The sequence below is a fragment of the Talpa occidentalis genome, unplaced genomic scaffold (genome assembly GCF_014898055.3).
Source record: "Talpa occidentalis isolate TD23 unplaced genomic scaffold, MPIMG_talOcc4v2.1, whole genome shotgun sequence".
NCBI classification, from domain to species: domain Eukaryota; kingdom Metazoa; phylum Chordata; class Mammalia; order Eulipotyphla; family Talpidae; genus Talpa; species Talpa occidentalis.
In genome coordinates, this window is record NW_026555331.1 from 28,684,406 (window position 1) to 28,698,784 (window position 14,379).

General features: G+C 42.2%; 1 protein-coding gene across 1 annotated transcript; it reads right to left on the minus strand.

Annotated features, from left to right (window-relative positions):
- Positions 1-2,288: 2,288 nt before the first annotated feature.
- Positions 2,289-12,701, minus strand: CTHRC1 (collagen triple helix repeat containing 1). Its single transcript, XM_037502971.1, has 4 exons — positions 12,423-12,701; positions 7,422-7,643; positions 5,586-5,802; positions 2,289-2,824 (listed from the first exon to the last, which is right to left on the minus strand). Exons 1-4 carry the CDS (start codon positions 12,573-12,575, stop codon positions 2,682-2,684), a joined length of 735 nt encoding a protein of 244 aa, XP_037358868.1. The 5' UTR covers positions 12,576-12,701; the 3' UTR covers positions 2,289-2,681.
- Positions 12,702-14,379: the final 1,678 nt, after the last annotated feature.

Sequence of the window (14,379 nt, forward strand, 5' to 3'; positions counted from 1 at the left end):
CCCCTGCCTCCTGTGTACCTGGTAATCCCAATAAAAACCTGCAAAACCACTGAGGACTCTGACTCCTCCTTTACCCGACTGCTGGATCCTAGAAAACCTGCACTGTGTCCAGTCCTTTCTTTACAGTGTGCAACTGAGCAAAGCACCACCAGATGCACACACACCACTGACCATGCAGCAGGAGGCACAAGAAAAAGCAAATGTTAGCACACTGAAGCCACAGAGAGATGCTGCTTTCCTCCTGCTTGTCCCTCCTGCATCCTCTACTGAACCTACTCCTTCTGAAAGAGAAAAGCTTAGAGTCTAGTCTGTTAGCACAGAGCAGGTGCTGCAGGATGAATTTGGAGCTGAGAAGCAATACAGTGATAAGTGGCTCACGGGACTCCTTTGACTACTCACTTCTACATGCCCTCTTATATACACATTTGAATCCCTGCATAACGAAGCCAACTATATTTTGCTTTCAAGATACAGCTATCTTGGTGAGTGAAGTTCTTCTCTCCCGCAAATTAGGAGACACAAAACCTCAACAATCATTGCATTCATTGCAGGGTACTCAAATTCAGTCATGGTTTCATTAAATTCTCTTAGCTAGAGACTACTTGGTAAAGCCAACTCCCCCAAACTTTAAATAAAGATGGATAGAAGAAAGGAGAAAATCGCTTATATAATCAACACATGCATGTAAAAATGAAAATATGTGAAGGTACCAGAATCCCTGTTTCTCTGTAGTTGCTCATGAGATTATAGCTGATAGCTGTATCTTCTACCTTCAACTACCCACTCCATATTTTTCTTGCCCAAGTCAGAACCCAGACTGGGTTTCTTACCTGGTGGAATGATCCAAACCTTCATCCCTGAAGGGTCTCAATCTTTAATCATCTTACCTTTTTCTGGTTCCTGTAGTTTTCCATTAACCTTTACTGTTGGCACAGAAGTACGAAGGGGAACCTCAGAAAATCTCCAGGGTTCAGTAGGGTTCTGTGTAGCCCTTGCTTCCACCAAAGCAGCAACCAATTTCCCTTAGTAATTGGGATCAATCACTATAGTGAGTAGGTTAACCTGTTTTTTTACTTATTGGCTCAGTGCTATAAAGAGTGCAAAATGGCCAGGTGGTACTTGACAGAATTCTAAGATGGACCCCATCACTCCTGCCCATTGGTGTGTACCCCCTGCATAATTTCCCCGTGAGCATTGCTGGTATCTTTAAATCTAACCAATAACATCTCTATGGTTATGTTAGATGGCAAAGGAGTTTTGCAGTAGTAATTAAGGTTCCTTAATCAGTTAACCATACTCCAAAGGGAGATGATCTTGGGTGGGTCCAATCTACTTAGTCAGGTCAGTCTTTCAAAAGCAGGAGCTCCCTTGCTGGTCTAGAAGAAAAACAGCTGCAGGGTAAGGACCTGAGGACAATCTCTAGGAGCTGGGAGCAGTCTTGAGCTGACAGCAAGAAACCAGGGACTTATATTTAAACATGTTGGATTTGTTTGAAGCTTGTATTTAGGATATTTATGGATGCTTAAATTGTTATCATCTTTGCCAGTGGGAACCAATTCAAGCAGGCGCTTAGATTGTCTCTCATTGTGGCCCAGTTTTTTCAGTATGCCAGGCTGGCTGCTCCAGGCTGATACTGTACATTTCCTGTCCCACAGTTGAAATTACCCATTTCTTCAAGGAGCCTTAGTTCCTTTTAGTAGGAAGCAGTATATAGAGATCACAACCTAGGCATTGTTTCCAGGCCTTTTCAGTAACAATGCTAAGAGATATTGTTACTGTGTTCCTAGGTTTATTTAAGATAGCGTACTTTATGGATTCATCCTTCCAATTCAAGCCTGGGATTTACTTGACTTCATGAGTCTTATACCTGTGCTACCTTCATCATGAAGGTGAAGTTCCTAAACCACATCATTCTTTGTGATCATCTCAGCTAGAGTGAGAGATCATACCACCCTCTTTCAACAACTTCTATGGCAATCAACAATAAGCCAAAGATGAATATGCTATTTTTGCCTGTATCTGATTCTCCGGACCAAATGGGAAATAATTTGAGGCCAGAGTTCTGTTTGTTAAACAAAGATGAAGAAGGTTCTAAAGTTCTAGTGTATTTCCTGACTAAATACCCCTTTCTTTTTGTATCCCTCAAAATATACAACAGTACTTACTATAAATACAATCAAAGTTAGTATGTAACTGTTAAATGAGTAAGTGTAAAATTAGATTTATAGTCAACTTTTCAGACACAGAATATGAAAAACCTCTAATTCTAGTGGTGATTAGGTTAAAGATGTTAAAGTTATTTTGAAATAAGTTTTATTTCACAGATATAAAATAATTCTGAACATTTACAACCTGTACAAAGACTGGTAGTTTTATATTTTAAAAAGTTCATCCTTTCTGAGGATGGAAAAAAAATTAAAGACCACAATGACATTCCAAATTACAAGTTCAGGGAAAGGAAATATGAAGAAAGTATTCTAATAAACTACAAAATCCTGAAACCATTTTGATTGAAGTAAAATGAATAATACTGGATTTAAAAACAGTGTAAAAAACACTTTGGTCTGTAAACATGTTTAGCTTTTTTCTTCATTCAGAGGATATATAAAATTGTATAAAATATTAAAATGAACCATTTAAAAGTATAATGAAAAGGAGGTAGGGAATAAAAGTTAAAGAACTTATTTTGGTAGTTCTTCAATAATGATGCGAGACACCGAATTCCATCCAGTAGAGGCATCTCCTTTGGGATAATCCGAACAGGTCCCAACCCAAATAGCAACATCCACTAATCCAGCACCAATGCCTTCACAAAGTCCTTCCACTGCAAAACAAAGATGAACGTTACATCTTCAGAACAAAAAGTAAAAATTTTTAGCGTATTACTTCAGCAAGGCAGATTATTAATCAATTAAATGTATAGTGAATTAAAATTTCAAATGCTTACTGACAACTAGTTTTATTGACTGCCTTTTCTCTAATGCTACGTAGAAATAAACAGAATGCAGAAACTGAAATAGAAATTTTCTCTTACAAACTCAGGATACCTTATCTGCCCTTTTAAAGGACAGGACTGAGAAATCAGTCTCCTTATCAGTCTAAAGACAAGTTCTTTTTCTTAGTACATAAATATTTTTCAGAGTTGTATACATATTCATCCTATGATAAAAGCTTAACAAGCAGTATTCTTACAGGTTTCAACCATAAAAATAGAATCCCTATAAAGATAGCCTACAATAAAAAATCAATTTACTTGATTAAATGAAGGAAGCCTATACTTTTAAAGCCAAGACTTTTGATTTGACATGCTAGTTTCTTTTAAAGGAATCCCTTTTCAAAAATTACTTCTATATTTGATGGTATTCAAATAGAAAAAAAGGCCTTTTATAACATTTTAAAAATTCTAGCACAATCATTCTACCTAGTCCTTCAGACTTGGAATCCCACTTTGCACAGACTTCCCTCACGGTGGAAAAACAAACCAAAAAGTCCTTTGCGTTTATGCTTTCTATTCAATTGCCTTTTCTCAGGGTCTTGAGTGTCACATACTAACATACAACTTGTATTCCCTCTTACCAAGGCTCTTCTCCTACATTAAAAAAATAATCCCCCCAGTGGTCATTTTAACTGGCAAAAAGATGTAGACATGTTGATATCTGTGTAAGGGAGAAAATGAACTGCAGGTTGGCAGATTCTTTAAGAAAATGAATGGGGATACGTGAGTAGTGCCGGGATGATAACATATGACTGGTGAGGCTCCCATCTGGCTGAGCTTAGTGCATTCCAGCTGAGCCCCAGGGATGTAGGTCTAAAGCAAACTGCTTCCATTAGCTGTTGCATCAGAACCCAGGGACCTAGCTCTGGTTCAGCTCCCTTTCAAACTGAGAGAATGAGCAGTGTGCCCAAAACCCCAGTAAGTCTATCTTCTCAGTGCTACTTGAAGTGAGAATGCCCAGAAATCTCATGTATTTCTTGACAATCCTGGACTAGAGAGTTGTTCACTTTACCCCACAGGAAGTCAGACAAGCTTGGGTCTAGTGTAAGTTACATTAGATGATCATTTCACCGTCCTCAACACTGAAATGTTTTTCGAATGAAACAACATTTTGCCACGATGATACAGTATTGTACCACAGCTTATTAAACACCTGGAATTTGTTGTTACCTCCTAGACCACATAACAAAATGGCATTCAAATGCCTATGGACAATCCACTAGGCTTAACGTCATCCTCTGGTGTGCTAACTATAAGTGCCCCCCTTTTCTTTCCCTCAAAGAAAAGTATCAGTGTGCAAGAGAAGGTAATTTTATTAGAAAGGCAACCTTAAATTCATCTTAATACAAAAACTGTTACGAACAACAAACTATTAAATACTTGTGACATGTGAGAGGACTAGGGAGAGAAGGGGGGTCGGTCTTCAGTTTCTGCCATCCTGAGCACTGATGCTCTTATCTGGTAAGACACTTCATGTCCTTGGACCTTCTCAGTGTAAAAGGGAGGGAGTTAAAATTTCTTCTTGAGTATCTTGTGGGGTTTTGTAGACGGATGTGGAAGAGATGCCCTTGATTTCTTAGGGATAAATGTATTATATTCTAGGGGTCACCATTTGATTTGGATCCCTGAAGAATGACAAAATACCATTTTTTTTTTTTCTGGTTGGCAGTGGAGACTCTCTTCTTTGCCCGCTGCCATTTATAAGTACAAGATTAGTGAGTAATCCCTTTAAGAAATCGGGGAAATGAAGCCAGCCATTTAGCCATCTCGGCATATGCTGTGCAACGCAACTGCAACTTAAAACCAAAATGGGGCCAGTCAAATATTGATAGTGGTTTTGGGCTATGACATCAATAGGTAATTTTGTCCCTTCTACTTTTTGGTGCTTTCTAGACTTTTTTAAGGGAAACTTAATATGAAACAAACCAGTGTTTTTTCTCCCTTACAGCTTCACTGACAACTGGTTTTATTGACTGCCTTTTCTCTAATACTATGTAGAAATAAGCAAAGAATGCAGAAACTGAAATAGAAATTTTCTCTTACAAACTCAGGATACCTTATCTACCCTTTTAAAGGACAGGACTGAGAAATCAGTCCCTTATCAGTCTAAATTAATGGTTTCCAACCTTGACTGTATTTTAGAAAAACCACTGAGTCCCACTGGGATGCACTCAGGCCCATTAAATCAGACTCCCTGGAGAAGTGGACCCAGCAAGGGGATTTCTTAAAGTTCCACATGTGACCCAGTGCTCAGCCAAGGATGAAAACCCATACTCTATGGCATTACTGGCTGTTTTGCCATTTCATCTAATTAAGTGATTTTAAACCTTGGAGCTCTTTTAAAATATAGCTGCTATGGTCCTTCCCCCAGATATTCTAATTCAGCAGGATGGGACCTAGGCATCTGTTTAATTTTTAAAAAACCCATAGGAAATTCTGAAATGCAACCACAATGAAGAATTATTTGTTGAAAACTTGCTACAGTTCTCTTTGTAACAGACTAGTGACTCAACATGATAGTGGATTCAAAACTAAACCCTTGGTCTGTACAGCTCTGCAGCATATTCTACAACCGCATTATTCTACTTACCAGAAGAAGTACGATGAATATTAATTGTTGAATTCAGTTCAGGGCTTCCTTGATCCAAATAAATTATGGCTTCAATGGGAAGAGGTCCTGAACATTCAGCTCCGTTGAACGTGAAATACCAACGCTGACAGCAGGCATTTCTGCATTTTAGCCGAAGTGAGCCACTGAACAAAACTCTCAGAGCACTATTCGAACGCATCTTGGTAAATGTACACTCCTATCACACACACACAGAGGGCTTAATCAGCACTTTCTGCTTTCATTAAGAAGACACTTTCAAATTGTATTGTGAATCTTATTGAACTACCTGTTGCTCCAAACCACATATAAAAAACTTAACTTTCACAGAGGGAAAGAGTCTCTGAAAGATAGATATGTGATTCTGATATTAAGAACTCTAAGAAACTCAAATTATGGCTTTGTTAGAATTCTTCATTATATAGGTTTACCAAAAAAATGGTAATCATCAGTATATTAGATTAAACTAAGTTATATATTTATTTTTTTTCTTCACTCAAAAAATATTTCCTGAGCCCTGTGTGCTGCGAGATGCTACAAATAAAGTAAGGAGCTAAACAGAACCTGTGCCCTCTGGAACTCACGTTCTAGACAATCCCTGTCCATATATATTTACTCTTGACCTGTTTCTTTTTGAGCAACATCAAACAGTACCAGAGGTAAAGCAAAGGTGGGGTCTTTTCAGTCTTCACCTATGTGTCAACTATAAAGCCCAGGCTTGTTTTTGGTTTTGTTTTTGTTTTTCAAACTGCTTTTTGCAAAATATGTTGTTTGGCTCATGATCCTACTATCTTTTACTTGTAGAAAATCTCCCAAACCCATCCTGACCACAGCTAAAAGGAACTTGAAAACATTAATAATTCACAGTCTATAGTGATAGCTTTCCAACAGAACTCAGCAACTTCTGATAAACTATAAACAACCAGTCTATCATTGTCAGATGTTTAATGAAGTAGGCAACATTTTAACAAAATGCTTTCTAAGAAATCACATATGAAAATAAAAATGGTCAGTAACCAAAACTACAGAATTTATATGAAAATAAAACCTCTGCTCTTTGCCTGAAGGTAGGAATGGTTGACATCAAGAAGTAATATATCCTGGATCTGGAGTGATGTTCAGAGTTAGTCAACAAAAGAATAAAGAGGCTTATAAATAGCACACATTCTTCAACTCTGCCTTTCCATTGGACTTGCCAGTTCCTTTGAAAGAAAGCACTAATCAAAGTGACTGAATCCTTAATCAAAATGCATTACCAGACATGCTATTTAGAGTAATTTCTCCTCCCTCCTCAAATGTTTAAATGGTCACTGTATCACATGCCTGCTCCATTCCAGTTCTCTTTAATTTACCAATTTTAAGATGGGGCTGCCACCCTAAATAAGGATAAATATCAATGGACTTCTAACTTTCACATAATTCCTATCATGTGGCAATTTCTTAGAAACCTCTCTCTACTCTCTGTCTGGAACCACAGTAGAATTTTGAAGACTAAAGTTAAACGCACTTTAGGACAAGATTGAAAAGTTACTCCCTTTTTGTTGGCATTTTAAAAAAAGTTGTGTTAGGATTAAATTAATTTGATGATTAATTTGTCTTCAAAATATCCTTATAAAATTACCTCTGAAATGTTATCCATTTTTTCACTAAATTTAAATAGAAAGTCACATGGTACCTATGCCATATTTTTTAAGTGTCTTTGGTAAAAATAATTGATATGTAAAATTAAGTTGAATTAAATTTCACCTAAAATAAGCACTCAACTGTGAAAACCCTTAAGTTATGCTTCAACTTTAAAATAATTCAGACTTTACTTACCGCAATTTTCCCAAGATCTATGCCATAATTCAGCGAGTTCCATGAACACTGTTTGTAGTTAGGTGTCCAGGACTCCTCAAAACTTTCCCTCAGGCATTCCCCCTTTTCTCCTTTGAATCCATCCCGACCTGGGATCCCCGGGGTCCCAGGAATGCCATTGGCCCCAGGGCTTCCATCTCGACCAGGCACTCCTGCTGGCCCTTGCAAGCACATTCCATTATACTGTAGTGGAAAAAAAGAAAGGGGGAAACTCTGAATTCAACTACATTTATTTTAAGCCCTTAGAATCCAGACCCTCTTCACACCACTTGCCTGTGTTCTAGATGAATTGTTACAGAAAATTGATTTTTAAATTCCTTCTAAAAAATGAGATGTTTTGCTCTTGCACAAACGTTAGACACCCATGCACACACCATATCAACAAAGACAAAATATTTTCATTTTCTTGCTTCTTCTATTTCTCATTAAAGGCAGACATAATTTTTAAATAGCTGTATTTCAAAGTAGAAATAATTTGGTATATACTACTTTACTTTCTAATCCAATATCTTGTAAAGGGACTTGGATTTCAGAACTATACTTTTATAGTTTTATGCAAACGTTGCACTATTTGGGAATAGTTAGGATTTACCTTTTTTTCCTAACATTAATACTGTTTTAATGGAAAAAAAAATCTTTCTCCATATAGCTTTTTTCCTCTTTTGAATTATTTCCATAAGATGAAATAATGAGATCTATTTATAAAATAAAATCCTACTGTTAGGGGGAAATGATGTCCTGAGCTAATTCTATACAGGCTTTGTGGACTCCACCCCCACTCCAGACTAAAGCCATCAAGACGTTGGGAAAGACAAATCCCGTCACTACCAAAGGGAGGGTGGCTGGGACCTGAGGGTGGAGTTGGGCAGCCAGGTTGGATATAAAAACCAAACACGTGGGCCTTGGGCTGGCTCGCTATTGCTCGCCTCCCTGCTTCACGGCTCCTGGCTCACGGCCAGCTCTCAGAGTGCCATTTTGGGATTCCTGATCGGCGGATCGGGTAGGACTCATTTAAAACTTTGTCTCCCACTTTTCTCCCTGAGCTGTACATTTCCTCATTTCCCCTTCCCTTGTAAATATACCTTTTATTAACCTTTCGCGTGTGCCTGCAGTAGAGCATTGATAAGTCCTGTTAAGTGCGCGGGTGAGGACCCACAGTCAGGCACCCCGTTTTGTATTGGGGTTGCTCTACAACACTACCAAGCAATAATTGTCTCACACTGGCAACAACTCCAAGTTAGACATGCACATCTGGTTCTCACTGCTATTGTTAGGTGGAGGAAGCATCATCAAGATAACACTTCTGGCGGAGGACCCCATCTTTTCTCAAAGAATGAAACACTTGGTTGCAGGTCACCACGGTCTTCAGTAGGGGGGAAGTAATCTGTCATACACCTAAGGGCTAGGATTCTTTCTCTTTTTATGGGGACAGGGGAATAGTGTCATGTGAACATTAAGAACATGTAGTTTAGAGCTAGAGTCTCCACGTTTTAATCCCCACTCCACGGCTTATTAGCTGGGTGAGACAGCACACTTTTCTTAAGCACCTCAGTGTCCATTTCCTTCTCTGTAGAGGACGGGTGGGTGGGGGAGATGATAAAGATTATTACTTTGTAGGGTTTGTTTGAGATTGAAATGAGGTAATACATAAAATGTGTCTGGCACACAGTAAACACCCCATCTGTCAGTCTTGATTATTCCTGTTATTCTCCCAAGACCAAGTAAAGCAGACACCCTGGGTAATTGAGTCCACATTCTTGTGTGGACTTCCCCAGGGTCTAGCTCGGAGAAAGAGAGTATTAGAAACCCGGCCAGCTAACACACATAAACCACAGACACCAGTGAAGTCTGATCAGTAATAAAGGTGTTATCTGCATCTCCATGTGTCTAATTACCTTATTTGCTCCATTAGATCCTCCAAATCCTAAACCCAATTCATTTAAACTTTCTTTTAAAAATTCCCCTACTTGGGGAAATTTTTCAATAGTGAGAACCAAAACATAAGTTTCCACATACATGACAATAACTTCAAAGCTTTTATTTTAATTTCACCCTCTGGAACTGAGCACAGCCATATTGTAAAATCCACAGACACTGCCTGGAAAGGGTCCTTAGGCATCTAATGTTTTCCAGTCAATCCCATTCTCACATCATCGATTTTTTTTTTTTTAAATATTTATTTATTTATTTATACAAGCACTGGGTACAGTCAGAAGCGCGGGAGGGTGAGAGAATTCACCAGAGCCAGAGCGGGGAGCAGAGCAGGCAGAAGGACCGAAGTACACTGCTGAGGGGAGCAGCGGGCGGCAGGAGAGGTCTGCGCGCCATGTGGGACCCTCCTCTGGTGGCCGGGGAGCAGCCGGGGATCGAACCGGCGCTGCAGAGGCTGCGGGCAGCTTCGCAACCCAGCGCTCAACCGCTGCGCCACCGGGGAGGCCCTCACATCATCGATTTGATCTTTGTTTTGATAAATAGCTTTTGTGCCTCTGACCATTGACATTACCCTGACTGTAAGGAGGAAAAAAAAAAAAAAAAGACATCGCATTTATGGACTGCTGGTGAGATAGTAAGAAAAGTAACAAAACTGCAAAAGTAAGGCATGCTAAAGTCTAAAACATTCTAAACATTTCCATTTATTTTAGACTTAGTTTTCATTTTAGCAATTTCATTCACTTTCACTAGTACTGTTTGAATACAGACTTCAAATATGAAAGGATAAACAACAAGAGTCTTCTATCATTTTGTTTCCCTCACTAGGATTCCCCTCAAGGCAAGAATGTATACAGAGTTTTCTTTTCCTATGTATCAGTAGTTATCAACTTGGGAGGGAGGAGTTGCTGTTGGCACCTAGTGGGTAGTGGGCTAAATACACTTCAATGCTCATGAGAGTCCCCACACAAAAAAAATCCAGCCCAAAATGTCAATAGTACCATGGTTGAGAATTTTTATTTGCTGTTTTATCTGAGACCACACAATTTTGAATTTGGTTCCACAGGTAGTATATCTGCCCTCTTTCACTTTAAAATGCTAACCCAGGGGCCTTCCTGGTGGCGCAAGGGGTTAAGCACCGCACTATGAAGCAGTCCGCAGCCTCTGCAGCACGAGTTCAATCCCCAGCCGGCCAGGGAGCAACCCACATGGCACAGCAGACCTCTCCTGACTCACCCACTGCTCCCCTCAGCAGTGTATTTCAGTCAGTCTGTCTGTTCTGCTCCCCAATCTGTCTCTGGTGAATCCTCTCACCACCACCTCCCCCCCCTTCCGCATCTCTGGGCTGTACCCCAGCTCTTGTTTGCACAAATAGATAAATCTTTAAAAAAAAAAAAAAAATGCTAACCCAGCTCAGGCTGAGTTCTATAAAGTTCTGTGGGATGAAGCCCTGTTTCCATCACTGGCCAGCAGGGGGCAGAGCGGCTGGAGGCTTGAAAAGAACGCTTTCAAAGATCCTGTACAAAGAAGTTGCTTTATAACTCTGTTGAAACCTTCTTAATGGCTATGTAAACTTTCCCCCCAGCAAAACCAAATCCAATCTACAGGACGCACCTGAACCCAGCTGCCCAATAAATTTTTCCAAATCGGGCTACAGTTATGGGAAATCACAGGTACTGTAAATCCTTGGTGGAAAAGAAAAAATGGCAAGCTTTATAGGGAAAAGAGACATTATGTGTGTCATAATTACAAATTCACAAAATGCAAACTGCACATAAACCACAATCATCTGGTACAGTTTTTTTTTTTTTAAAAAACAATTTGGACACTTAAAATAGACTGTGTCCTTGAACACAGGAGCTACTTTGAGGAGAAAAATTACACAGCACACCACCAAAAAGTGCAGGGTAAAAGGGCAGGAATCTTTCTCAGAGCTACCGAATCTGGCATAAAACTGGCCGGGGAGTTTGGCTTGTTAACTTAGTTGACAAAGACAATAAATTTGAAACCGTATTTTTAAATCAAAATATGCCCTCTATGTCCTGCGATGCCTGTTAACCACATTTGTCTGCAAGGAGATTGGCTTAGGGATTGAAGCTTATTGCAGAGGAACATGGTAGTGGTGAAAAGTTGATTCTTGCCAGGGATAGAGAAACTCTCAGCTCTCCTCCAGATTTGTTGACTTTTAGAGGAAACCGCTTTAAGCAAACAGACCTTTGCATAGATTAGCCCTTCCGAGAGCATTTAGGCTCTCATGGAAACTGTCTCCTGTAGCTGGACTGTGATGCTTCTACTTGATGGCCACAGGCTGAAGTTTTAAGATGCCTGGAAGGGCTGACTGTCCTTCTGTCTAATGGAGCAATGAGAGGGGTCTTTGGAGGGCTAAGGCCCTTCATTTCCCCTCCCAGCCTTAAACCCTCTGAACCTTTCCTGGCCTCAGCTCTGGTCATCCAACAGCAAACTGCAGTCCATAATCCCTAGGAAGATGACCCAACATGACTCATTGTCTCGAATTACAAAGAGCTGGACGGATCCTTTGTGAGGGTTATTCTCCCCTGCAGGCAGACGTGGCCACCAGCCCCAACAAAGGCCACGTTGCAAGGCCCTGACCCAGGCCCACCCAGGCATCAGTGAGTCCAGGGTCTGCCAGGCAGCTCCAGGGTCGTGTTCTAACCTACCCAAGTTCCTCATTTCACTCTCACTACCGCTCTGGCCCTTCCCATCCTCCCAGGGGGACCTCAGAGGCCAGAAATTATGGGCGACTCCAGCTACTTTGGGGTGTCCCACCGACCCAAGTCGAAAACTGACTCCACGATGGCCTCTCACTTTGACCTCCCCTTGGAGTTCCAGGACTCCACTCCACGCGCAGCCCAGGTCTTTTCTTACACTAGCTTCCAACAAAGCAGGACACCCGGGCGCACCCGAGGCGCAGACGCCCAGCTGCACAGGCATCACCCGCTCCCCTCCCGCCCAGCAGCTAGACTGACGCCTCTGGGGTGCCTCTCGCGGCTCTGTCCCCTTCCACGCACTCACCAGGTCCACCACCTCCCTGGGTCGCAGTAGCGCCTTTTGCTTCCCCTTGGGGGTCTCAGAGGCGCTGGACTGCGCCCGCAGCTGCAGCAACAGGAGCAGCAGGAGGCCGAGGAGGCGCTGCGGGCCGGGGGCGGCGGGGCCCTGGGGGTGCATTGCTCGCGGCAGCCGCGGGGCCGAGCAGGAGGAGAATCCGGAGGCAGAAGGTGATCAGCGTCTGGATCCAGGGCGCTCCGAGGCCGGTGCAGGCGGCATCAATGAGCTTTTCACCCGCGAGCCTCCCGCCCCTCTGGAACCCAAAGTTTCCATCCAGTAATTGGCCAGAGCCCCCACCCGAGGCCGACTTGGGGCGGGCCGACAGCCTGACCCGCCCCCTCCTGCAGTCGCCGCTCAGCCCGAGGGGACCCTCGCGGGGCCCCGCAGACTCGGGGGGAAGCCGCCTGCAGAGTCGGGGCGGGGGCCCGGGCGTCTGGGAGCCACAGGTGGAGGCTTCGAGGGAGGCAGCGCCGATGGCAGCGCCTGAGAGCAGCGCAGAGGCGCGTCTTCACCCGGGTCCTGCAGTTGCCTTCAAGAGTTGCAAACCCCGGCGGCACTGTCGGCAGGCCCCTTTGGGGAGGTGATCATTTGTAATGAGGGAGGGGTAGGAGCAAGAAACTTAGGTATCATCAGTTCTCCCAGGGGCCAGTAACCCAATTGGTTCAGAACAAAAATGTTCCGCAGTATCACTTACTGAGCTCCAAGAAGCACGCAGTCTTTTACAGGTACTCTCTCTACGTGAAAATTATCACGTTATTACAGTTATCACAGATTATTAACCCTCCTGTCTCTATGCTTATTTTTTAAAAAAGATTTATTTGTTTATTTATACAAGCACTGGGTACAGTCAGAAGCGCGGGAGGGTGAGAGGATTCACCAGAGCCAGAGCGGGGAGCAGAGCAGGCAGAAGGACCGAAGTACACTGCTGAGGGGAGCAGCGGGCGGCAGGAGAGGTCTGCGCGCCATGTGGGACCCTCCTCTGGTGGCCGGGGAGCAGCCGGGGATCGAACCGGCACTGCAGAGGCTGCGGGCAGCTTCGCAACCCCGCGCTCAACCGCTGCGCCACCGGGGAGGCCCCTTTATGCTTACTTTTATACTCTGTGGGTTTGCAAAGTCCTATGTCTTACATATCTGGAGTTTGCTATCTCTGCCCAGTTGAGTTTTCTAAACTTAGGCCCATTCTACCATTACAGATTTTAGCTCTAGTTAGAAATTATGGATTGGTTTAGAGTTCTGGGAGCAATTCCAGAGTGATCTTTCCCCAAGATTTCCAAATCTTACGCATATTTTCTGTTCAAATATTTTTTCCTATTTGATCATTATGAATTTCTTATGTCATAAAAACTCCTTTAAGATTGACATCTTTAAAACATTTACTCTCCCCAGTTTTCCAAGTCCTCTTTTAATGCACCAGTAAAAAGCTCACAATTTTCCTTATATAGTTCTCATATATTTCTTACGGGAACCGCTATGTTTTTTGCTACTATTGCGAATGGAATCTACACCCCCTCCCCATCGATAGCACTATTTTTCTATTACTGTGTTATACCACAACTTAGGGACTTAACACAAGTTTATTACTTCACACTGTTATGGGTCAGGAGTCCAGCACAGGTTAGCATCATACAAAGCAAAGGAGTCAGCCATGTTAGTGACATACAAAGTGAAAGTCAAGCGTTCTGAACTGAAAGACAGACAAGGAAGATGCAAGGTTGCTGGCAGAATTCATTTCCTTGTGGTTGTAGGACTCTGGTCCTACTTTCTTGTTTATTGTCTGAGTACTATTCTCAGCTACCAGAGGTCACTCTCAGGTCTTTGACATGTGACCCCCTGCTTCCTCTCATCACACTTTGAATCTCTGGTTTTGGGAAGGATGCAGTCCTTGTAAAGGGCTCACATGATTAAGTCAGGCTCATCCAGGATA

What these genes read in the sequence shown, in the direction of transcription:
- CTHRC1 (XM_037502971.1), bottom strand. Translation starts at nt 12,575, where the DNA reads ATGCACCCCCAGGGCCCCGCCGCCCCCGGCCCGCAGCGCCTCCTCGGC. An exon ending in CCAGGGAGGTGGTGGACCTG is followed by an intron (nt 7,644 to 12,422) that starts GTGAGTGCGTGG and finishes TTTCCACTACAG; the next exon opens with TATAATGGAATGTGCTTGCA. An exon ending in TAGATCTTGGGAAAATTGCG is followed by an intron (nt 5,803 to 7,421) that starts GTAAGTAAAGTC and finishes TGTGTGTGATAG; the next exon opens with GAGTGTACATTTACCAAGAT.